At 39.5% G+C, this 22,659-nt stretch overlaps 1 protein-coding gene across 4 annotated transcripts in view; it reads right to left on the bottom strand.

The window, feature by feature from the left end:
* The window catches only part of LOC122561119 (serine/threonine-protein kinase 32C), a 334,934-nt gene extending 313,363 nt beyond the window's left edge, over positions 1-21,571 (bottom strand). For all 4 annotated transcript variants that reach the window (XM_043712560.1, XM_043712561.1, XM_043712562.1 and 1 more), the window contains exon 1: positions 20,956-21,571. In XM_043712560.1, the coding sequence (XP_043568495.1) occupies positions 20,956-21,007 (52 nt within the window). In that variant the 5' untranslated portion in view covers positions 21,008-21,571. The remainder of the gene's footprint in view (positions 1-20,955) is intronic.
* Positions 21,572-22,659: the final 1,088 nt, after the last annotated feature.

Here is a 22,659-nt window from a genome sequence, read left to right as displayed (position 1 = left end):
CCTGGCGTGACTTTATTGAGTGAAGAATCTAGAACTCAGGTCATAGTTTAAAAATAAGCACATGTCCAAGATGAGTAAGCATTTTTTCTCTTAGAGGGTTGAGAGTCTTTGAAATTCCCTTCTTCAAAAGATATGGGATGCAAATTCTTTAAATATTTTTAAGGCAAAAGTAGCTAGATTCTTGATTATCAAGGGAATGCAAGATAATCAAGAATATGCAGGACTGTAGAGCTGAGGTTAGAAATCAGATCAGCTATGATCTTATTCAATGGCAGAGCAAGCTCAAAGAGTCAACTGGCCTGCTCGTGTTCCTTATTTGTCTGTTTGTATCCTCATCAACAAATGGATTTCTTTTGTAGAATTTTCATGAGCATGGAGTCTAAATAACAATACAAACATTCAAGCATAGCAAATGCACACACAGTGTAGTTAAAGTAAATGGATGTTTCTGATATGAGCAAGTAGCGTTCCTTATGGGCATATGTTAGGTCAATGCTGAATTTATGATAAACACAATCAATATGGGCATTAAAAGAATAATGTAAACATTTCCCGATAATTTCCTGATCATAGGTTAGTACAGGAGAATATACACAGGGTTTATAGCAAATACAGTTCAATGTGGACTACCTTCCAGATGACATCATGCATAAAATTTCATTCCTCTCTTTTTCTTGCACATCCATTACACACAGTTATTTCCCTAATTGTTGATGACTCCTCTCGACTTCCTCCTCAGATATCCAGCAACACACTGTCTGTATTGAGTAAATTTGATTCACTGTATATGATGCTTATGGTATATATAAACAATTTAGACTTGAATGTAGGAAGGTTGATAAGTAAATTCACGATGCTATGAACATTGGTGGGGTGATAAATAGTGAGGAGGATAACCTTAGATTATATCTAAGGATGATATAGACTAGCTAGTCAGATAGGTTGATCAATGGCAAATGGATTTTAATCCAGATAAGTGTGAGATGATGCACTTGGACAGGACACAGATAGCAAGGGAATACATGATGAATGCTTGGACCATGGGAAGTACCAAGGATCAGACAGGCTTTGGTGTACAGGCCCAAGGATTGCTTAAGGCAGCAGGACAGGTTCATAAAGAGGCTAGGAAGGCATGTGGAACACAAATTTATTAGCTGAGACATAGAGTGGAAGAGCAGGGAGGTTATGCTAAGCTGTATAAAACATCGATGAGGCCACAGCTAATATGAGCAGTTCCAGAATCTACATTATATAAGGCATGTGGTTGTAATGGAGAGGGTGCAAAGGAGGTTTACCAGGATGTTACCTGGGCTGAAGAGTTTTAGTTATGAAGAGAAATTATTAGACTGGGGCAATTTTCCTTTGAGCAGAGGAAACTGAGAGGGGACATGATTGAGTGGACAAAATTATGAGGGATTGAAAAATGTGGTTTTTCCAGCACCACATTTTTCAACTCTGGTCTCCAGCATCTGCAGTCTTCCCTTTCTCCAAAATTATGAAGGGTGTAGACAAGTCGACAGGAAGGAACCTTTCCTTTGATGGAGGAAGCAATGACCGGGGCATAGATTTAATATCAGGGGCAGGAGGTTTAGAGGAGATGTAAGGAAAAGCATTTTCACCAAGAGGGTGGTGGGAATCACTGCCTGAAAGGGTGGAAGAGGCAGAAAACTCATAACATTTAAGAATTTTGTGGATGTGCACTTGCATTCCCAAGACATACAAGGCTGTGGGCCAAGTGCTGGAAAATGGATTAGAATATTCAGGTGGCTATCTTCAATCAGCGCAGACTCAATGTGCCAAGGGCCTTTTTCTGTACTGTAAAACTCTATGACTCTATGATATAAAAAGCAGGCTGAGCAAACCAGGTACACTAAAGGCTATGGGCCCTGACAACGTACCATCTGTCATGCTGAAGACTTGTGCTCCAGAACTAGTTACACCTCAAGCCAAGCTGTTTCTCTAGAGCTACGATACTGGCATCCACTTAACAATGTGGAAAAATACTCAAGCTGGCCCTGTTCACAATCTGGCCAATTGCTAACACGTTGACCTACTGTCAATCAGCAGCAAAGTGATACAAGGTATTGCTGATAGCATTGTTAAATGACACTTAAAAATAAATAATCTGCTCACTGGTGCAATTTGTGTTCTGCCAAGACCACTCGGCTCCTGTCTTCATTGCTGTCTTGATCAGAATGTGGATAACAGAGCTAAATTCCAGAGATGAAGTAAGAGTGACTACCCTTGATATAAAAGGACATGCAGACTGTGGCATCATCCCCAGTAAATTGGAATCAGGTGGGAAAACCCCACTAGTTAACACAATATCTAACACAAAGGAAGCTATTTGCAGTCATTGGAGGCCAATCAGCCTCAGAACAACACATAGGAGTTCCTCAGGGTAGATATTTTCCATATCAACCTGTTCAAAGATGTCAATTCTGAAGCAGGTTGGACTTGAACCTGAGGGTCCTAGCACAGAGTAGAAAGGCTACCACTGCACCACAACAGCCCCTTTAGTTCCTCAGGGTCGTGTTTTGGGTCCAACCATCTTCAGTTACTTCATCAATCTCTTCAACATGCAATCACAAGTGGAGATGTTTGCCAATAATTGCACAATGCTCCATTTCATTTGTGACCTCTCAGATAATGAAGCTGCCTCTGCAGGTATACAGCAAGACTAGGACAATATTCAGATTTGGACAAATAAGTGACAAGAAACATTCCTGCTATGCAAGTGCTAAGCAATGACCATCTCCAACAAGAGAGAATTTAATGATCTCCTTTTGACACTCGATGGCATTCCCATCATTGAACACCTATAATCAACAACATTAGGAGTTACCACTGATCAGAGATTTAACTGGGCCAGCCACTTAGATCATGTAGCTACAAAAGCATGTCAGAGCCTGGGCAGAAGAATACATCACAACCTTAAGCATGCATACTTTGAGCAGAGCACCCACCACAAGGAAAAGGCACTACCATTCACCATATCTATATCCCTCGTGATTTTAAAATGTTTCTATTTATCTCAGGTTGCGCTGGCATGATTTGTCGCAATGTGGACGTGATGCAATTTGCAGCTGACTGAGAAAAGATAACAAAAGAAAATACTAATTATAACAAACCTGACCATAAACAGAATAAACACTAACTTCATCACTGACCCATATTGAAGACTGGTGAAGCTTAGTCTCTATTTGAACCTTATGTGGGAAGCTGGAAAAATGCCTGGTTTGAAGCAAGTGGGAGAATCTACTACATTGGGCCTGTCTTATTGCAAAGTAAAGTAATAAATAGAATTAGCTGATTACTTACAAATTGTCCAAAGTTAAATAACTTTAAACCTGTTATTGCCCTTTGAGAGAATTTTTGTGTGTAGAAGTAAACCTAAATGCATAATATGTAATTACAAACCACAACAAGTTTTGTGTATCCTGTTTAAGTCTCTTATATACAATAAAGTTTGTTTTGTTTGACAAGAAGTGGGAAACTTGGCATAGTTCTATTTATTAAAATGAGGTATTGGAATTCTTTTTCAAAGTTAACAATTTGAGTTTGGATTGTAACACAATTTTCCCAACTGTAGCTCTGCCACCAATTTCAGGTTAGAGGGTAGCGGAGGGAACATCCAGCTAAAGTTTGAATCAGATATGGAAACACAGAGAGGTTGATCAGTGTAAGATCTCAACATAGAAGAGAGAGACAAAACTTTTTTGTGTTAAATGCTAGAAGTTTTAAATTTCATTCAGTGCACCTCCAACCTCCATTTCACCTTTGCCCTGATTTATCTGCCGTATCCATTCATTCCCTCATATGCTCAAAGATTCACATTTCCTAACGGCACTGATCATCAAGATATATTGAGCTACTCAGACAAGTTCTGCAGAATGAGAATTTACAAACTACCTTATATTAGTCTTGCACTCTGGCTGCTGAGTAAGCAGGTTATACGTTCAAATATCATTACAATAGTGTCTGCATGCAAAATTACTTCATTGGATTTAAAGCACTGTGGATAATCCCAGGACATCAAAGATTAACTTTACCTTATATTTATACTGAGTTATACTGAAAGATTAGCAAGCTCAACAGACTGTGCTCAGCTGGATATTTCAATGGAAACGTGACTCTGGTTGGGATATTTTCAAAATGGCAGCCTTCTCTGGCTGGTGGCTGTAAGTCTCACATAAAATTCAGACTTTCAATCTCACATGCATGAGAAATAGGGCAAGTTTTAACTCTGGTGCGTCTTTCATGTTTAAGTTAAGGGTATATCGATAGGGCAAAATAAAGAATTCTTCACTGCATCTAGCCTGTGTCATATCTTGCCAGAAGTGTTTCAAATTTACAATTAATCCCAGTCCTGGTATAAGTCATGATAAAATTGCATTCTTTATCATTGGCCCAGATCTTCTGACCTCTGAATGGTTTGCCACAGGATATAAAACCCAAGATGTGCATCAGTTCCCTGTGAAAGCCCCAACATGCTGATCCCAGTGGAACTGACTGGGAAATTTGAACTTCTGAAAGGCAAATCCCCCGACTCCCCAGAGTCCTCTGCAAAATAGGCAGTGTATTGGACCGTGAAGAGTAGCACAGGGCCTTGTTCAGATGGGCCAATGGGACAAGGAGTGGCAGATGGAGTTTAGTTTAGACAAATTTAAGGTGTTGTATTTTGGTCAGGCAAACCAGGGCGGGACTTGTACACTTAATGATAGAGCTCTGGGGAGTGTTGTCGAGCACAGATCTAAGGGTGCAGGTGCATAGGTCCTTGAAAGTAGAATTGCAGTGAGACAAGGTGGTGAAGGAGGTGTTGACATGCTTGCCTTCATTGGTCAGAGCACTGTGTATAGGAGTTGGAATGTAATGTTGCGGCTGTACAGGACATTGGTGACGGCACTTTTGGAATAGTGCGTACATTTCCAATTGCCTTTCGATAGGAAGGATGTTATTAACTTGAGAGGATGCCTAAAAGATTACAAAGATGTTGCCGGGTCAGGAGGGTTTGAGCCTCAGGAAGACGCTGAATAGGTTGGGGCTATGTTTCCTGGAGCCTCGGAGGTTAAGGGGTGATCTTCGAGAAGTTTATAAAATCATGAGGGACATGAATCGGGGATATGGTCAAGGTCATTTTTCCCAGAGTAGGGGAGTCCAAATCTAGACGGCAAAAATTTAAGTTAAGAGGAGAAAGATTTAAAAGGGACCTGAGGGGCAACTTTTTCATGCAGAGATAGCACATGTATGAAACAAGCTGCCAGAGGTGGAGGCTGGTACAATTACAACTTTAAAAGTAATCTGGATGGGTATATGAATAGAAAGGGTTTGGAGGGATCTGGGAAAAATGCTGGCAATTGGGACTAGGTGAGATTGGGATGTCTGATCGGTATGGATGAGTTGAACTGAAGCATCAGTTTCCACGTTGTATATCTCAATGGCTTCATGACAGCTGTGCAGTACTTATCTGCGTAGTTACCCAAAAAATGGAAAACAGAATAAACCAGGTATAATTCTTGGTAATATCAAAAATGACTCCTCAATCATTCATACAGATGCCATCAAAAAATCCTCTTACCCGCCCAACTTACCCACAATTCAGCCGTCTAAGCTCCCTGAACCCCCCCAAACTATCTTTTCTGACCATGCTAAGATCCAACCATCCTGCAATCCAATCTGACTAGCCTTGATCTAACTAACCTTCCCAGCCCATGCCACCTCAGCCACCGAGCCAGTTAAACTTACCACACAGCAGTTAATGCAGTAAAAAGGGGATGTGGATTGTCTTGTCTTCTCTTTATTGCAACCTGATGGTCCCCTCCCCAAGGGACTCTGCACTCTGCATTTCTAGAGAAACCAGGTTCAGAAAACCTGTCAAGAGATGCAGAGTGGTGTCTAAGGAAGGAAGTTAAAGTGGAGCAGCAGTCCAATGATAATGATTCCAGTCCTCACATGGCACAATCCAATATACGTCAAATTCAGTTTAAACAATAGGTGTATTGAATGCAATAAGAGGAAATAAATAAATAAATGGCATCCTATTACACTTTCAAGTTATAAATGTAAATATTGTCATATTTAATTATCTTTACTAAAGGGGTTAATAATCAGGGAACATAATCTAAGATATGAGGTAGAAGACCTAAAGGAGAGTTAAGGAGAACTTTTGCAGTCAGGAATCTGGTGAGAATCTGGGGCTCACTGCCTGAAAGGCAGAGTTAGAAACTCTTTTAACATATAAGCAGTGTTTAGATGTTTACTTGCATTGCCATAGTCTCCAGGGCAATGGACCAAAGCTGGAAAATGGGACTGTGTTGTCAGATGTTTGTTGTGTATGGACAGGATGGACAGAATGAGCGCCTTCTGTATTGTAAATGTCTATGAGTTTATGAAAGTGTTAAGCAGTGAAAATGGTTTAACTGCTCTCTAAGCACAAAATGTTTGCAGTATCATTTAATATTGTTATTTAAGAGACTCAGCAAGGGATCAGAGTGCATCAAAATTTGTGAAGCATATAATACAGTGCACAAATCTAGTTGAAGGTTTTTGAAGCAGTCACGTACATACTGGATGTTCATTTATAGACTTCCATAAACATTTATTTGGGTTCCATATATAGACCATGAGAGAAAATAAAAGCATATGAAATTAGACGTAATCTTGGAATGGATGATAATTAGTTCTAGATCAGTGCTCAACAAGGGGGATAAATGGAATTTATTATGTTGATCATGATATAATAAATGATGTTCTTCAGGAAACAGCACAGGGGCCTCTATATCTTAATTAGACATATCAACAACTTAGATGGAGGAATAAACAGTCGTTTAAACAAGTCTGCAGATGATGCAGTCAATGAGGAGACATAATAGATTATGTTTATGGGAAGAGGAAGCTTTAAAGGACATAGACAGGTTGAGTGAGTTGAACACAATGTGACAGATGAGGTAACTCTGGGAAGCGTGAGACATTCATTTCGGATACATGGTAGAAGAATCAATAGACCTTCTTAATGGTGGAATGACTAGGTGCTGTGGAGGAGCATTGGGAATTGGTTATGAACTCATAACTAATAATAAAAACATTAATACAATTTTGACTTTTATCTCAAAGGAGCGTAAATTTAAAAAGAGCAAGTTATGCTTCAGTTGTGTCGAGTTTGGTCAGGCTCTATCTCACATATGAAGTTCAGTTTTAGCTACCACGGGAAGAATACAGCAGCTTTGCAGGAGCAGCACAAATTTACAAGTGACACAGGAGTGAAAACAATTAAATTATGGGGAGATGTTACATAATCATGGCATTAGTCTCTTCAGTTTAGACAGTTATAAGGTTGTTTTAATTGATACGTAAGAAAATTATGCAGGGAATAGACACTGAGGGTCAGAGTGTTAACAGTCAGATCATTTCTGGGTCCAAGCTCCATGCAATATAAGTGCCAGTGAGGTAATGCAATTTTTAAAAAATGAAGTTGCTAATTAATTCAGGGGAGAGTTCAGCACCCAACTAACTAGCACGAGGAGCAGCTTGAGGGTGGTTACCCCATAAAAAAGTGTGATTTTAGGAAGAAAACAACAGCCATTACTGGGCTTTCTGGTAACTGATAGAATGCAGCAGGCAGGAGAGCTGAGGGATAGCAGTCTCACGATTCACCAAACTGTTCCAAACACACACTCAGGAGGTCTGGCAGCATCCGTGGAGAGAAAGCTGCTTAAGCAGTGGTAATTTTGTGCCATTGCATGGACAGTTCAATTTGACTTTTTTATAGATATACATGATCTTTGATGAATAGCCACCATACATAATGACACAAAAACAGAAATTGCAGGAGAGTCTCAGCAGGTTTGGCATTGAAGATCACCGTTCTATGGAAAGGTCACTGAACCCAAAACATTAACTCTGCTTTCTCTCCACTGATGCTGCCAGACCTGCTGAGATTCTCCTGCAATTTCTGTTTTTGTTTCTGATTTCTTGTATCCAGTTTTTTAGATTTTTTAAACAATGGCTCCCTTACAGTTATACAATAAACTGCCCTGACTGTTCACTCAATCCCGTTATTAGCATTGAAAATTCAATTCTGTGCCTCTTTAATCTGTCCTAGAGGAACAAAAAGACTGATGTACCATCTGAATGTAGAAATTTATAACGCATGCCCATACCTGACCTTGTCTGCACTGGCAATTGAAAGTCTGGCTCAGAGAATCCATTTCCTCTGAAGGAGGATTTGTGAAGAAGGAAGCATAGACTTAAACTGGACCTCAGCCATTTTGGTGTGAAATCAAGAAAATACTTTCACAGATAGGGTAGTGAAAAATTGGAATTCTCCAACTTCTTAATGGTTGTGAATGTTGAATTTCAATTGGAATTTCAGGACTGTAGTTGACAGAATTTAGGTGTGTAAGGTTTCCAAGGGATACAGTCAAAAAATTGGTTAACTCATTTGAGATTCAATTCAGGCAACAGAATTACATAGCATAATAAGTTGAACACCTGCGTATGTTATACGTTCCTGAAATAAATTTAATTCTGCCCTTGTAGATCAAAAAGCAGACATATGTGGGTTTATGCTCAGTTTCCAGAAATGCATATGATCTGATCCCAAAACAAGAAAGGTATAAGCATACACTCGATGTAAAGGTCTTCATTGTTAAAACTTCCAAACTTAAAAATAAATAAATGATATTTTACGTGGATCTAATTTATGATTTGAGAAAAGCATTATTTTCTTTTTGCGCAATGCCTCCTTGAAGCCAAAACTAAAACTGTGGATAACTTTGAAAGGAAGTAATTGGTTTCTTGGTTCATTATTAGGTTTCGAGAAATGCTATGTAACCTGAGATTGTTTTGGGGATAAAAGTTGAAGCAAAAAGTGAATAGAAAGTAAATTGCAGTGTGTTGGGTTCTAACCTGTTTTCCAACAATAAAATGTTCAGCAACTACCCACAGGTTCTCAGTAAGTACTGAAATTTTAATTACAAGCAAACTTATTCTTCAATGAAATGGCAAATTAGTTATCAACTAAGCTATAATGCAAATTGAACAATATCCCCTTTAATTGCAAACACATATTCATGCACAGACAGAACATCTCTCACATAAACACACACTGCAATTATGAGTGCAAATGTTAGGGAAAACACAATGGATCAAGATGTCTATCGTAAAGGATACAATGAGGTATTTTTCTCTCACAGTCCCTTCAGTTTCTTATCAATAAGTTCACATTGCTGTTGGTGCAGAATGGTGGGAAATCTTCAAACCCAGATTTAAGATTCTGCTGAGGCAATTTTAGAAATCCTGATATTTTGAAACTTTATCAAGTTTTTCCAAACTACTTCACTGAAAGACATGATTCTCCTTTTGTTCCAAATTTTCACTCTTACCAACTGAGATTGACAGTGCTGAATTTCACAAAGTTCTTCAGCAATTGCCCACAGGTTCTAGGTGAAAGTGAGGACTGCAGATGCTGGAGATCAGAGTCAAGATTAGAGTGGTGCTGGAAAAGCACAGCAGGTCAGGCAGCATCTGAGGAGCAGGAAAATCGATGTTTTGGGCAGGAGCCCTTCATCAGGAATCTGATTCGAGGTAAGTACTGAAAAACACCCATTGCCCCAGTTCAGACCCTGTTGCTAGATGAGTGTAGATCTATGAGTAGTCTTGAGGTCTTTTTGTTCAACAAGTAAGGCAATAAAACTTCACCCTTACCTCTCTCTAACTTTGCTGGACACTTTTTTTCTAATTTGTTTTATTGTAAATAGCAAGTGGACAATATTATTCTTTATACTACAGCAAAAATGCATCCCAGTTCCAAGCAATTACATGGCAAATCATTTGCAAACCCAGCAAAGTCGAAATATCCATCTCCCAGTGATCACAATCCATAAATATATGTTTCTATGTTTCTATACCTGCCCAAATATGCTTCCATCCTTGGCAGATGAAAATCATTTTCAAAATGTGGTTCATTACCATGTAACATGACACACGCAATAAAACATTAAAAGTTACATTCTTTCATCCTCATTCACTCTTTACAGAAGGTTTATACAATTTCTTACCACTTCTTATCTTCAAACAATATCAGCATCACCCATAATAATTTGTCAGAAATTACTTTATCTTTTCCAGTGAAATGAACAATTTTTATATTATAAAGTTAAATTATGCTATGTTGTCTTTGCAGTTATTACAATATATTAATACATCAAAGTAAATCACACAACTAGTTACAAAATACACAACTTGGATTTATAAGTGTTTAACATTTGGCAGTAGAATTTTTCAATATAAATATTACGACTTGACATTGCAACAATCCATTTTGATTTACCAAAAGCTGACAACACTTTATACCTATTGATATCCACAGTACTGTACTTGTAAGTGCACCTTCAATAAATTAATCAAAGTAAGGAATGAAGCACTGCCATCCTATCAACAAAGTCCTACAATGAATTAGATATGAATCTATTTTTGTTACTGTCTTTCTTTTAATGTGATTCATGCAGCATTTAATTGACTTGGTTTAAGTTATAATATAAGGCTGGACAGGCTAGGACTCATTTTTACTGGAGTGAAGGAAATTGAGAGGTGACGTAATATAGGTTTATAAAATCATGAGAGGTACAGTTAGGGTTAAAGGTAGATGTATTTTCCCTAGGATAGGGCTTTTCAAGAATGGGGCATATTTATAAGGTGAGAGGAGAGAGACTTTAAAAAAAGACACAAAGGGCAAATGTTTTCAAAGAGGGTGGTTCATGTGTGTGAAATGAACTTCCGGGAGAAGTGATGGATGAGTGCACAGTTACAACATTTAAAAGACACTTAAATATGTACATGAATGGGAAAGGTTTGGAGGGATATAGGCCAGGTGCACGCAGGTGGGATTAGTTTAGTTGGGATTATGTTTGTTTGCATGCTGTATGACTCCATGGCAATGAATCTATGACATATTAGATTTAGGAAGTAACAGTATGGGTGAACTCCAACTGCTTTGGCTAGGTTCAATCAAGTTATTTTCTGACGAACTGAATCGCTATCCTCACTTCAACTTGTATATCTGGGCTTATAGGATAAGCGTGTTATTTCTGCTGATTCCCCAAATCTATATCATGTTTGACAAAGTTTGACAAATCCCAAAGTAGTTCTACAGATTTCTTTGAATTTCATAAGCAATCATAGTAGACCTTTCTATTGTCCTCCTCAAAATGTGAAATATGATGTCTAAGTGTTCCACTATTTCAGCACTGGCAAACCCGATAGTGGGAGTTCAATCTCCTCTGACCTCACTCTTACTGTCTCTGTCATTCCTGACAATTCTCACCATCTGACATACTTGCTCCTTTTTATCTTCTTCTCAAAATTGGCATTGTTTTAACATATTTATGTGTTTTAACCAATTCTTTTTCCTGCGATCTGGAGTATTTATCAAATAATTTACATTAATTGTCCTCTTAAATTACCTTGTAAGAATGTTTGAACTTTGTTTTTTGAAATTTGTCCTGTAAAGGTAAAATATACTTGCACTTTATCCCCTGTTTGAAAATCATTTGCTTTCAGCATGTGTGAATGCCCAATCCTTGCCTGTGAAGATTTCAATGTCCCTGCGTTGTATTGCATGCTTCTGTGAGTCTTTCTTGTAACATGGACACATCGTCTAACATTGAGGATTGATGTTTTGGTCTTAAAAATGTTTCCATGACCAATTTTAATGTACCTCTTATCTCATGGCCAAAGATTGATTCAAATAGACTAAACCTATTTTGGGGAATCATTTTTGCGTTTTATTTGGGGAATCTCTGGTAAAAAATAAGAGGAAATCCAAACCATTATTGCATCTTGAGAATGTTCACAACAACATGCTTAAGAATCTTTTGGCATCCCTCTAATGTTCCATGTGTTGTGGACCTCAATTACTTTATCCCAAATTGCTTATTATGTCTTGAGAAATTCAAGACAATGTTGAAACCTTGGTCTGTCTGTATTTTGACTGGTAACTCATTACAAGTAAAAAAATTGAGTTACTTGAGTTTTCACATTACTGCTTCATCAGTAATTGTCCTAAGGAAAATAAAATTCTAAAAATCAACTTGTCGCATTCATAATTGTACGGATATAGTGGTATTCCATTTTGATTTTCACCAATGGTCATAAACAGTCTATGAACACTACTGAATCAAGCATAGAATGCTGAAAAAACTCAGCAAATTTGTGGAGTGCGAAACAGAGGTAACTTTGAGTCCAGTACGACTCTTTTTCAGAATTGTTCTGAAGAAAAGTAATACCAGATTCAAAACGTGAGCTCTCGCTCTCTAATACCAGACCTGCTGAGTCTGTCTACATTTTTGTGTTTGTTTCAAAGTTCCAGCATCCACAGTATTGTGCTTTTATCACACTGCTGAATAAGTTTTCAAAAACTGATAAGGGTACTAATGGTGCCAGTTTGATCTTATGTTGAGGTTTTCCCACATGATACATACAGTATATTTTAGAGAAGTGCACTACACCCCTATGAAGATCTAGCCATTATTAATCCCTGCTTATCAATGCTTGAGTTTTGTATATTCCCATGGCTTGCCATTGGAATTTCATATGCTACCCATAATATCTTTTTACGATATCTGGGCGGCACCACAATGTGATGAACAGTTGTTCATTTTTCATCTGCACATCTGTGTGGATATCTTCTCTTCATCACCAGAATTCCCATTATAACATAACAATCTAGAACAACTTCAGCTTCCACTACAGCTTCAGTGATCACTGATTGTACTGACTTGCTTAAGCATAGATCTTCTTGTTGTGTTTCAACTCAAGAAGACTTACTCAACACTTCTTTTGAATTTCCTTATTTTTGAAAAAATGGCTCAACTCCTCTAACATCTGCTTGTGGTATCACTTTGAACTCTGGTGATGGACTTTGCTTAGCCGTTGCCCTAGCCACTATGTATTATGGAAAAACATATGGGACTTGTTCTTGTCACTATTTTGTCTTTTTGAATTCACTCAGACTGTCTGTGTTTACGCAGAAGCTTTGTTCCAGCTTATTTATTCGCAGGAGTAAGTTAAACCTCTCTACAAGTAAAGTCTGAACAATTCCAATTGTGACTGTTCCAGACATTAAGTCACATTCTTATTGCACTTTATGCAAAGTAACTGGTATACTTTCTCCACTTACTTTATTTATTAAAACTTTGGCTTGCAATGGAGTCTCTGGGGGACATTTGTCTTTCTCCAGCAAAAACGTTTGCATAGTTCCTGTGTAACTTAATACAGTTGTGTGCTTAATCACAGTATTTAATGAAAAGGAGGTGACATTTCCTTTTGATGGAAATTCTTTATATTCTCATGTACCTTATCCACCTTTTCTACACTCACCGCAATATTTATGAACGGTCTCCTAATTGTGTCTTTAAAGCCACAATTTGCTCAGTGGTATTTTCTTTCTGAGCTCCTCTTCCGGATTCATCATTACAACTCCAGTAAGCCCCATGAGCTCCCCATACAACTTCCAGCAATCTGAATAAAGGTGTCTCACTTTGTTACAATGGAAACACTTTGGCACTCAATTCTTACTTGAGAGAGAATACCTAGGGCATTTCCAGTTGTCCATTTTTAAAATTCTAGTTATTTTCCTTACCTTTGGTCTCCCACTTTCTCGGATTCATATTGAAGACAGGAAAAATGCTTAATTTATTGGATCAGTTCAAAATCATCAGCCATCTCTGCTGCCCCTCTAGCTGGTGCAACCTTCCGGGTTCTAATTACTAGAGATGTTCATATTTTAGTTTTTCACATTTTTGAATTCTTCGAGAGAATAACTTTTCAGAGTTTCACACATACATATATATATATTCCCAATGATGTCCAAAATTACGCTTCTTCACTTTTTCAAATTCAGTCTAGCTCTGGCCAGGCTGTTTCCTTATGTTTTGAAAAGATTGTCCATATGCTTCAGAAACTAACTGATGACACCCAGAATAGTCTTTTTACTGCCCCAGAATCCATCAAAAACTCTTCTGACAATGATGCATATATCTCACGGGCTCCACTCGCCAACCTGCTCTGTACCAACACTGGCCAGCTTTTCTTTGGCTACTTCATTTGAACAAAAGAAGGATTTCTCAAATGTCATTAGGGCCTGTACAAGTTCAAACATTTCCTTACTGGGCCTCAGGTTACAGCTAGACTATTCCTCATTAGGACTTCCTCTGGACTGACGTCATTTAATTAAAAATTCCAATGTTTTCAGCTAAAATTCTTTGTTTTTAATCTCCCTCATTAGCCTTTTCTCACTCCTTGACCTCTAAATTCAGGCTTTTAGGTGTTTTCGCTATTTTCTTTTTCCTCTTTCTGAAGTTCAAGTTTAAACTGTTAACTCCTAATTTGCTTTTCATCCTTTCAATTCAAACTCCATTTCCGATTCTTTGCAATTCAAATTCTAACTGCTTCATTTCTTTTTAATGTTCAAACTGCTTTAACCAGAACAGAATCATTACTAACTCTGGTAACTCATTACATGGAATACCTGGTGTCTCTTATATTTCCATGAATCCCAAATGATGTGCGAGCATGCTAATTATACTTCCTTCGTAGTTTTTGCAGGAAATTCCACCTTTAACTCCTTTGCCAAAGATTAACCAGCTAAAATCTGTAAACCACTCAGGGATGCCGAATTTATTTTTAGATGGCTTTAGCTGTGTTTTTATATCGTGAGAACCCAGGTAACTGTTCTTTGTCCCTTTGCCATGATGCCGTTATTCCGCATATTGTGTTACATTGTCTACATTCAATACCCATACCAAGTCCTTCAAGCATTGGCTACAGCTCTCTTGGGAAGAACATTGGAAATCAAGGCCCACCACTCCATGAGGTATTTATCGTTTTGCACTTTATCAGTATGAAGCATGTGTGGCGACTTCAGATGGAACACTGCTGCTGAAGAATCTAACTCAGAGACTGAAACGATTCAGTGTGAAGTGAGAAATCCGACATTACCCAGGCTGAGTTGGAAAGACTGTGAGATTGCACACAGTGCCACATTTCTGCAGGAAGTAACACAAGCACTTGAAAATATAGGACTATAAAACATAGGAGCAGAAGTAGCTTTGACAGCCCACTGAGTCTACTCTGCCATTCAATGAGATCATTTTGAAGACTTGATAGTCCTCAACTCCATTTTTCTACCTTTGCACCATAACCCTCGATTCCTTTACTGATTAAAAGTCTATCTCTGCCTTAAATAAAAACTTAACGATGAAGCCTAAATAGCCATTTGCAGTAGAGAACTCCACAGATTAACAACCCTTAGAGAGGAAATACTTCTTCACATCTTTCTTAAATGGGTGACCCCTTACACTGAGAATATGCTCTCCTGTCCCAATTCTTTCCCACAAGGAGAAACAACCTCTCTGTATCTTTTCTTTCAAGCCATCTAAGAGTCTTATACCTTTCAATACGGGTTCCTCTCATTTTTCTAAACAAGTATCACCCAACCCATTTAAGGAAAGTTAGCATTTCATTGGAGGCAGTTCAGATTAGGATGATCGCCAGTGCAAGGATTGTCTTACAAGCAAAGGCTAAACAGGTTAGAACTCTACTTACTGGAGTTTAGAAGAATGAGAGGTGATCTGATTGAAATACAGAAATTTCTTCTCTTAAGGTTGAGAGTCTTTGGAACTCCTTGCCATAGAGAGCTGTGGGGGAAAGTTCCTTGTGTGTATTTAGGGCTAAGATAAATAGATTTTTGACCAATAGGGGAATAAAGGGCAACAGGGATAATGCAGAAAAGTGGACATAAGGGATGTCATCAAGGAGCCAGATGGCCTAGTCTGTTGCTATTTCTTCTGTCCTCTGGTCTTATTAACTGACGTAACCTCTCCTTCTCAGACAATGCCTCCAATCCCAGAATAAACTTTGTGAATCTTCTCTGAATTGCTCCAGTGCCGGGCTGTCTTTCTTAGGTAGTGGGACCACAACTATTCAAAGTATAACAGTTATGGTTTAACAGTTGTGACATTCTACTGTTTTAGCAAGATTTCCCTGTTTTTACATTCCATTCCTTTTGAAATAAAGGTCAACAGTCCAGTTGCCTTCCCTGGTTACCACTAAACTTGGATGCAACCTTCTGATTCTTGCATAAGAACTCCCAAGTGACTTTTTGCAGTGGCTCCCCATAAAAATATTATTCAGCTCTTCCATTCTTCTTGCCAAAATGCATATATTCACATTTTCCCACATTATATTCCATCCATCAAGCTTCTGCCCACTAACCTATCCTGTCTATGTACCTCTCTAGACTCTACGTCATCTTCACTACTTGCCTTCCCATTTATTTTTGTGTCATCCACAAACTTACAACAAATCCAAAAACACCAGGGATCATCCTCATGAACTTTTTCTGAACCTCCTCCAATGTAGTGTCACCTTTCCTTGAGTAGGTTTTCTGATACTTGTTGGTGCGCTTTCTGGTACTAGACTGCCCCACAACGGGTAACAGTCTCCCAGAATTCATATTGTCAAGCCCCTTAAGAAGCCTATATGTTCAATCAGTTCACCTTAATTCTTCAACTTCAATGAGTAGAGTCCCAACCTGTTTAGCCTTTGCTCATAAGACAATCCCTCTACCCCGGGGATCATCCTAGCAAAGCATCTCTGAAGTACTTCCAATGCAAAGATATCTTTCCTTAAATAAGCGTACCAAAACTGCTCACAGTGCTCCTGATAAAGTCTCACCAGCACTTTGTACAGTTTCAGTAAGACATCATTACTTTGATACTCCTTGAAATAAGGGCCAATATTCCATTAGCCTTCCTAATTACCTGCTACATCTGTGTGTCAGCTTTCTGTGTTTTGTGCATAACAACCCCAAGTACCTTTATTTTGCAGCTTTCTACAGTTTTTCTCCATTTACATCTTATTTTGTTGTTTTGTTCTCCCTTCCAAAATGAACAACTGTAACTTAACCAGTTAGTATCTCTCCGTAAATAGTTTGTATCCATCTCGCACCTGTCTTATCACCAAGTTTGAGTCGTTTGCAAATTTAGCTGGAGTATATACATTTCCTTCCTCCAAGTGATTAACATATTTTGTAAACAGATGCAGTCCCAGCATTAATCCCTGTGGAACTCCACTGATTATGGTTCACCAATCTGAAAAAGAACCCTTTATCCCCACTCACTGTTTCCAGGCCATTAGCCAATTCTCTACCCATGCCAATATGCTACCTCCAACACTGAGTTCTTATGACTTAATCTTTCGTGAGGTACCTTGTCAAATGCCTTCTGGAAGTTAAAATATAATATATCAACTGGTTTCTGGCTATCCCACTCTGATTGATAACTTCCTCAAAAAACTCAAATTAGTCAGACACAATTTCCCTTTCATTAAACCATGCTGACTTGCCTGATTAAATTTTGATTTTCCAAATGTTTTGCTATTACTTCCTTAGTAATTGATTCCAATACTTATCAACATTATACGTTAGGCTAATCAACCTGTACTTAATTGCTTTTTGCCTTCCTCTCTTTTTGAGAAATGTTGTCACATTAATAGTTTTTCAATCTGCAGGTAATTCTCCAGAATTCAAGGATTTTTTGAAAATTACTACCAATGCATTCCTATCTCTGTAGGATCCTAGGATGCAAGCCATCAGGGCCAAGGAACTTATCTCCTTTATACCCATTGGTTTGCCTAATTCTACTTCTCTTGTGATGATGATGGTACTCAATTCCTCCCCGGTACTCTTTAGCATCAATGGAATTTTAACAATTCCCTGCTTCCCCCTTATTATTTCTGCAGTCTCATTCTCGAAAGTGCTATGTTAAATTCGGCCTCTCTCCACCTTTTTCTATATTTAAAGGAGCACTTACTATCTATTTACATACTACTTGCTAATTTGACCTTCTTGTTTATTTTCACCTTTTACTATTTCCTAATTCATCTTTAGTTGGCTTTCAAAACCTTCCAGACTCTCTGCAAAGCTTTTTTTTGTTGTATTAAGTGCTTAAAGTGAAATCTTTCCATTTTAAATGTCCTTCATCTTTTAATTAGTGTTTGATCAATATTGTGACCATTAAAATTTGTGACAGTGAGACATAAATGTTTGTCCAGTAGTTTTCTTTCCATCAGCACGTGGGGATTTCTTTTATTTAAAGGTTACTGGTCCCTACAGGGATTGAAATTACTGGTTTTGCTAATTTTGCATTGTTCCCCTAATGGATAATTCACATCTCCACAAGGTGCTACTGGCTCTAGGTGACTGCTTTTTAAATGATTATTTTGTTAGCCATTTTCAATCTTGTAAAAAACATAATTGTGGACCATTCTTTCAATAAAGCAAACTTCCCTTAAAATGCAAAAACCCAACCCAATCATTGATAAGCAACTTATACTGTTAGTACTGATTATGTTAGTCACATTTGCAGAGTTTTAGCTGATCTCAAGTTTACAGAGGGCAGGATAAGGGACACTGATCGGGGTGCCTAGTGACATCTAAAGATAATAAAGGCTATTAAAGTTTTCATCAGCAAAGCAGCTAAGGCAGGGACAGCATTGAAGGATGTTACAAAGGTGGAATAGAAAGCCTTAGCATGGGCATTGATGTATGTTCATGAATTCAGTTTGGGATCAAATATGATATTAAGTTTTTGAAGAGTCTGGTTCAGCTGCAGACAGTCACCAAGAGGAGGAATAGAATTAGTAGCTAGGAAAGGGATTATCACTCATCGTTACAATAGTAAAGAAATGCTGCACTGTTGGAGATTAGATTCTCTACAGTATGGAAACAGGCCCTTTGGCCCAACAAGTCCACACCGCCCCTCCGAAGAGATACCCACCCAGACCCATTCCCCTACCCTATATTTACCCCTGACTAACGCACCTAACACTGTGGGGAATTTAGCATGGCCAATGCACCTGACCTGCACATCTTTGTATTGTGGGAGGAAACCGGAGCACCCGGAGCACCCAGAGGAAATCCACACAGACACAGGGAGAATGTGCAAACTCCAGACAGACAGGTGAAAATTGAACCCAGGTGCCTGGTGCTGTGAGGTAGCAATGCTAACCACTGAGCCACCGTGCCACCCCTAAATGTCTTTTTTCAGATGAGATCAGTTTTACGGATGTGAAGGCATCACAGAGGGTACAGAAAAGATTAATGAGATTGATTTAATGCATGAGGGACTTAGATAGAGACAGAACAGAAGATGAGGGGGGTTTATAGAGATGTTTTGAACAGGTTGGTGACTGTTGCCATTGACAGAAGGTGTGAGAACAAGAGGCCATGTATTTAAGGTGATTGACAAAAGAAGCAATGGCAACATGAGGTTTTTTTTAATGCAGATAGTGGTATTGCAACATACTGCCAAGAGTATGGTAGAGGCAGATTCAAGCTTGGCTTTTGAGAGAGCATTATACAATCATCTGAACAGAACAGAATTGCAAGACAATGGAGAAAAAAAGTGTGAGGGATTAGGTCGAGCTGAATTGTTCTTGCTGAGAGATGGTACAGACAGAAAGGACCAAATAGCCTCCTTCTGTGCTATAACCATGCTATGACTTTTAGGGAGAATATGGGAATTCATCCCATGTTCTGTCCAATATTTGTTCCTCTATCAGCTTCTCTCACTGCTGTGAACAGAGTTGCTGCATGCAGTCCCATATGGCTATGTGGCTGGATGATAAAGAAAGCCCCTCCAGGACTCAGATAGGACAAGAGGGAATAGTTTTCTTATGACACTGTAATATAGGATATTATTTGTGATTTTGATAAAAGCCACTTTGGAACTGATTGGAAGGATTCAGACATGGACTTCTGAAAAAAAAATCCACACGATTTTCGGAGGCAGTAGGTTCAAGGATTTAAAAAGGAAAGATGACAAGATAGGTTTCAAGGATACGCATCAGTTACTTTTCTTCCAGATAGAAGTGATGGCAGATTTGTAGGAAAGTGAGACTACTTGAGGAAATTGACAATATAGTGCAACTTTTACGACCACAAAGCAAAGATATGTCTTCAGAAAATAGCGATAAACCACACAGTGTGATTACGTTGGAATCCAGCTTTATCGCTGTTACCCAGTCGAACGTTTTATCAGGCAAACTTTAATGAGTTCTGACGAGGCATTTGTCTCTAGTGCACGTGCAAGTCACCTTTCCAGAAAATGTTACTGCTTCACAAACATTGTTTTCAAACATGTCTCAGGCGCTATGCTGAAACATGTTGAAAGTTCATTATTTTTTCATAGACGAAAGCCAAGCAGGGATTAAAAAGTTTTTAGTCTCTCTAAAATGCATACATCGTGAAATTACACATTGCAATGATAGTATTGTGGTTTTTTTTTCCTTCGCTAACAGCTTTGTGTGCAGATTAGCATCCACTACATCAAGAAGGATCTGGCATAAAATATGCTGCAACATTAAAGAAGCACCCATTATGGTATTATCCATATTACTGACAAATCCAATTAGGCATCAATGTAATCATGTCGTTCAGAGCGCAGTAAGTGTGCTTAAGGTAATACAGGATCAGAGCTCCGGATCTGTATCTGGTTCAAAATTGAATAACATATATAAGAGAGAGAGAGAGATTGAACCCGTGACTAATGTATTTCTTGTGATGCTGTATTTGGATTCTTCTTGGGGTTTCAGTGATGAATACGCAAAATTTGACACAACATTGTCCGTGACAGTTCATTTGTTGTTTCCATTTATTCTGTTTGTTGTTCTAAATAAGTGGAAATTGAACTGACCACTGAGAAGCGAAAAAAAACTTTCTAAATAGATATGAAAAACCTCCCCTTAATCATGAGCACCACCACCACCCCCCCATAAAAAGTTATTTACATTGGTTTTATTGCATTGACTAGAATCAGCTCATTACAGTAGACATAAATGGAGATTAACCTGCCCCCGGTACGACAGAAAAAAAAGCAGAAACGGTTCGGTGCTTACCGCCCTCCTTCTCATCAAAAACCGGCCGCTTTGAAGAACTGTTCGCTCCCATCCTCCCTCACCTCTGAGACCTTTAAGGAGGCGAGCCGCTGGCATTCCTTAGTTGGTTCGACACGAGGAGGGCTGTGGACGCGAGCATCTCCCTGCTGTCACTTCAATCTCACGGCCATAACGTGCGGCTTCCCAGTCTGCAGCCTGTGTAAAGGTTGAGGAGTCTCTGAAAGGTGTTGGGAAGGGGGTTGGTGTTGGGAGAGGGGGGGGGGGTGGTCGCTGAGTGGAACACTACTAGCTGGAGAACAGGGCACACGGATGGTGGCTTTCGAAGCAGCCCGCTAGCTTATTCCCACACCACCGGCACTGGTACATCGCGGGCAAACGAGGAGTTCAGCTGCTGTTTGTGTTTCCACCTCATCCACACTCCCACCACCCACTCCCCCCCAAACAAAAGTCCTCTCCTTCCTAACAATATCAAGCTGGGAAATGGCTCAATTTCGTTTTTCTTTCAAATTACGGCGAAGATCCAAGAGCGAAAGACAATGGCAGGGGGCTGCTGTGATTGCCTTGCTCCTCACACACACACACACACACACACTGCCAGCCTACTCTCACCCGGCTTACCCCATTGTACCAGCTTACAAAGTGCGACGTGATGGGAATCCACTAGATCCCGCCCCTCCGCCGCCACCATTGGCTACCCTGCCGGCCACTCTGGGGATCCCTTAGCTCCATTGGCCGCCGATCCAGTCAATCATTGAAACTGACCACCGCTGTCACGGCTTGCAAGGGAAAGCGGGAGGAAGCAATCGAGTATTTTGTTTTTGCACAAGCGAACTCAATTGGAGGGATGTGTGATTATCCCATTTACATCGTGGAGACGACTGGGACTTTTATTTATCCAGCAGCGTTGCATTTATAGAGAACAATCTCAAACCGGGATGAAGATTTGGGATCTCGGAGGTCTCAGTGGCAACGGGAACATGGTCTGGTCAAAGCCTGCACACATTGAACACGACCAGCCCAAAACTGTTCAAGTGCAAGTCAACAAAGGGATCGTACAAACAGCAACAACAGTCTGCAACACGGGGCTGATCCTACCCCGCTAATATGCCAAACACCCTGAACAGACAATCATGTGTGGCCCATATCCATTTCCTTTTAGATATCCCACCAACACGGTGGTACAGTGGGCGGCACGGTGGCACAGTGGCACAGTGGTTAGCACTGCTGCCTCACAGCGCCAGAGAGACCCGGGTTCAATTCTGTCTATGTGGAGTTTGCACATTCTCCCCACGTCTGCGTGGGTTTCCTCCGGGTGCTCCGGTTTCCTCCCACAGTCCAAAAATGTGCAGGTTAGGTGAATTGGCCATGCTAAATTGCCCGTAGTGTTAGGTGAAGAGGTAAATTTAGGGGAATGGGTCTGGATGGGTTGCGCTTCGGCGGGTCGGTATGGACTTGTTGGGCCGAAGGGCCTGTTTCCACACTAAGTAATCTAATCAACAGGAACCTTCGTGATCCACTCGTCATCCTTACAGTTTCCTTCCGACTTCCTACCCGGCGTTTGTCTCTTACTCCCACACCTTTGTGTCCAGCAACATCCAGGGCTCTTCTTAACTAAAGAGCTGTGTAAATCATCAATTCAAGATCTTCAGCAAAAAAAAAAATAGCTCATAGCTAAACCCTAATTTCCTTTCATGGAATGAGGGC

This window comes from Chiloscyllium plagiosum, chromosome 22 (genome assembly GCF_004010195.1).
Source record: "Chiloscyllium plagiosum isolate BGI_BamShark_2017 chromosome 22, ASM401019v2, whole genome shotgun sequence".
NCBI lineage: Eukaryota > Metazoa > Chordata > Chondrichthyes > Orectolobiformes > Hemiscylliidae > Chiloscyllium > Chiloscyllium plagiosum.
This window is presented reverse-complemented; position numbering and strand designations above follow the sequence as displayed.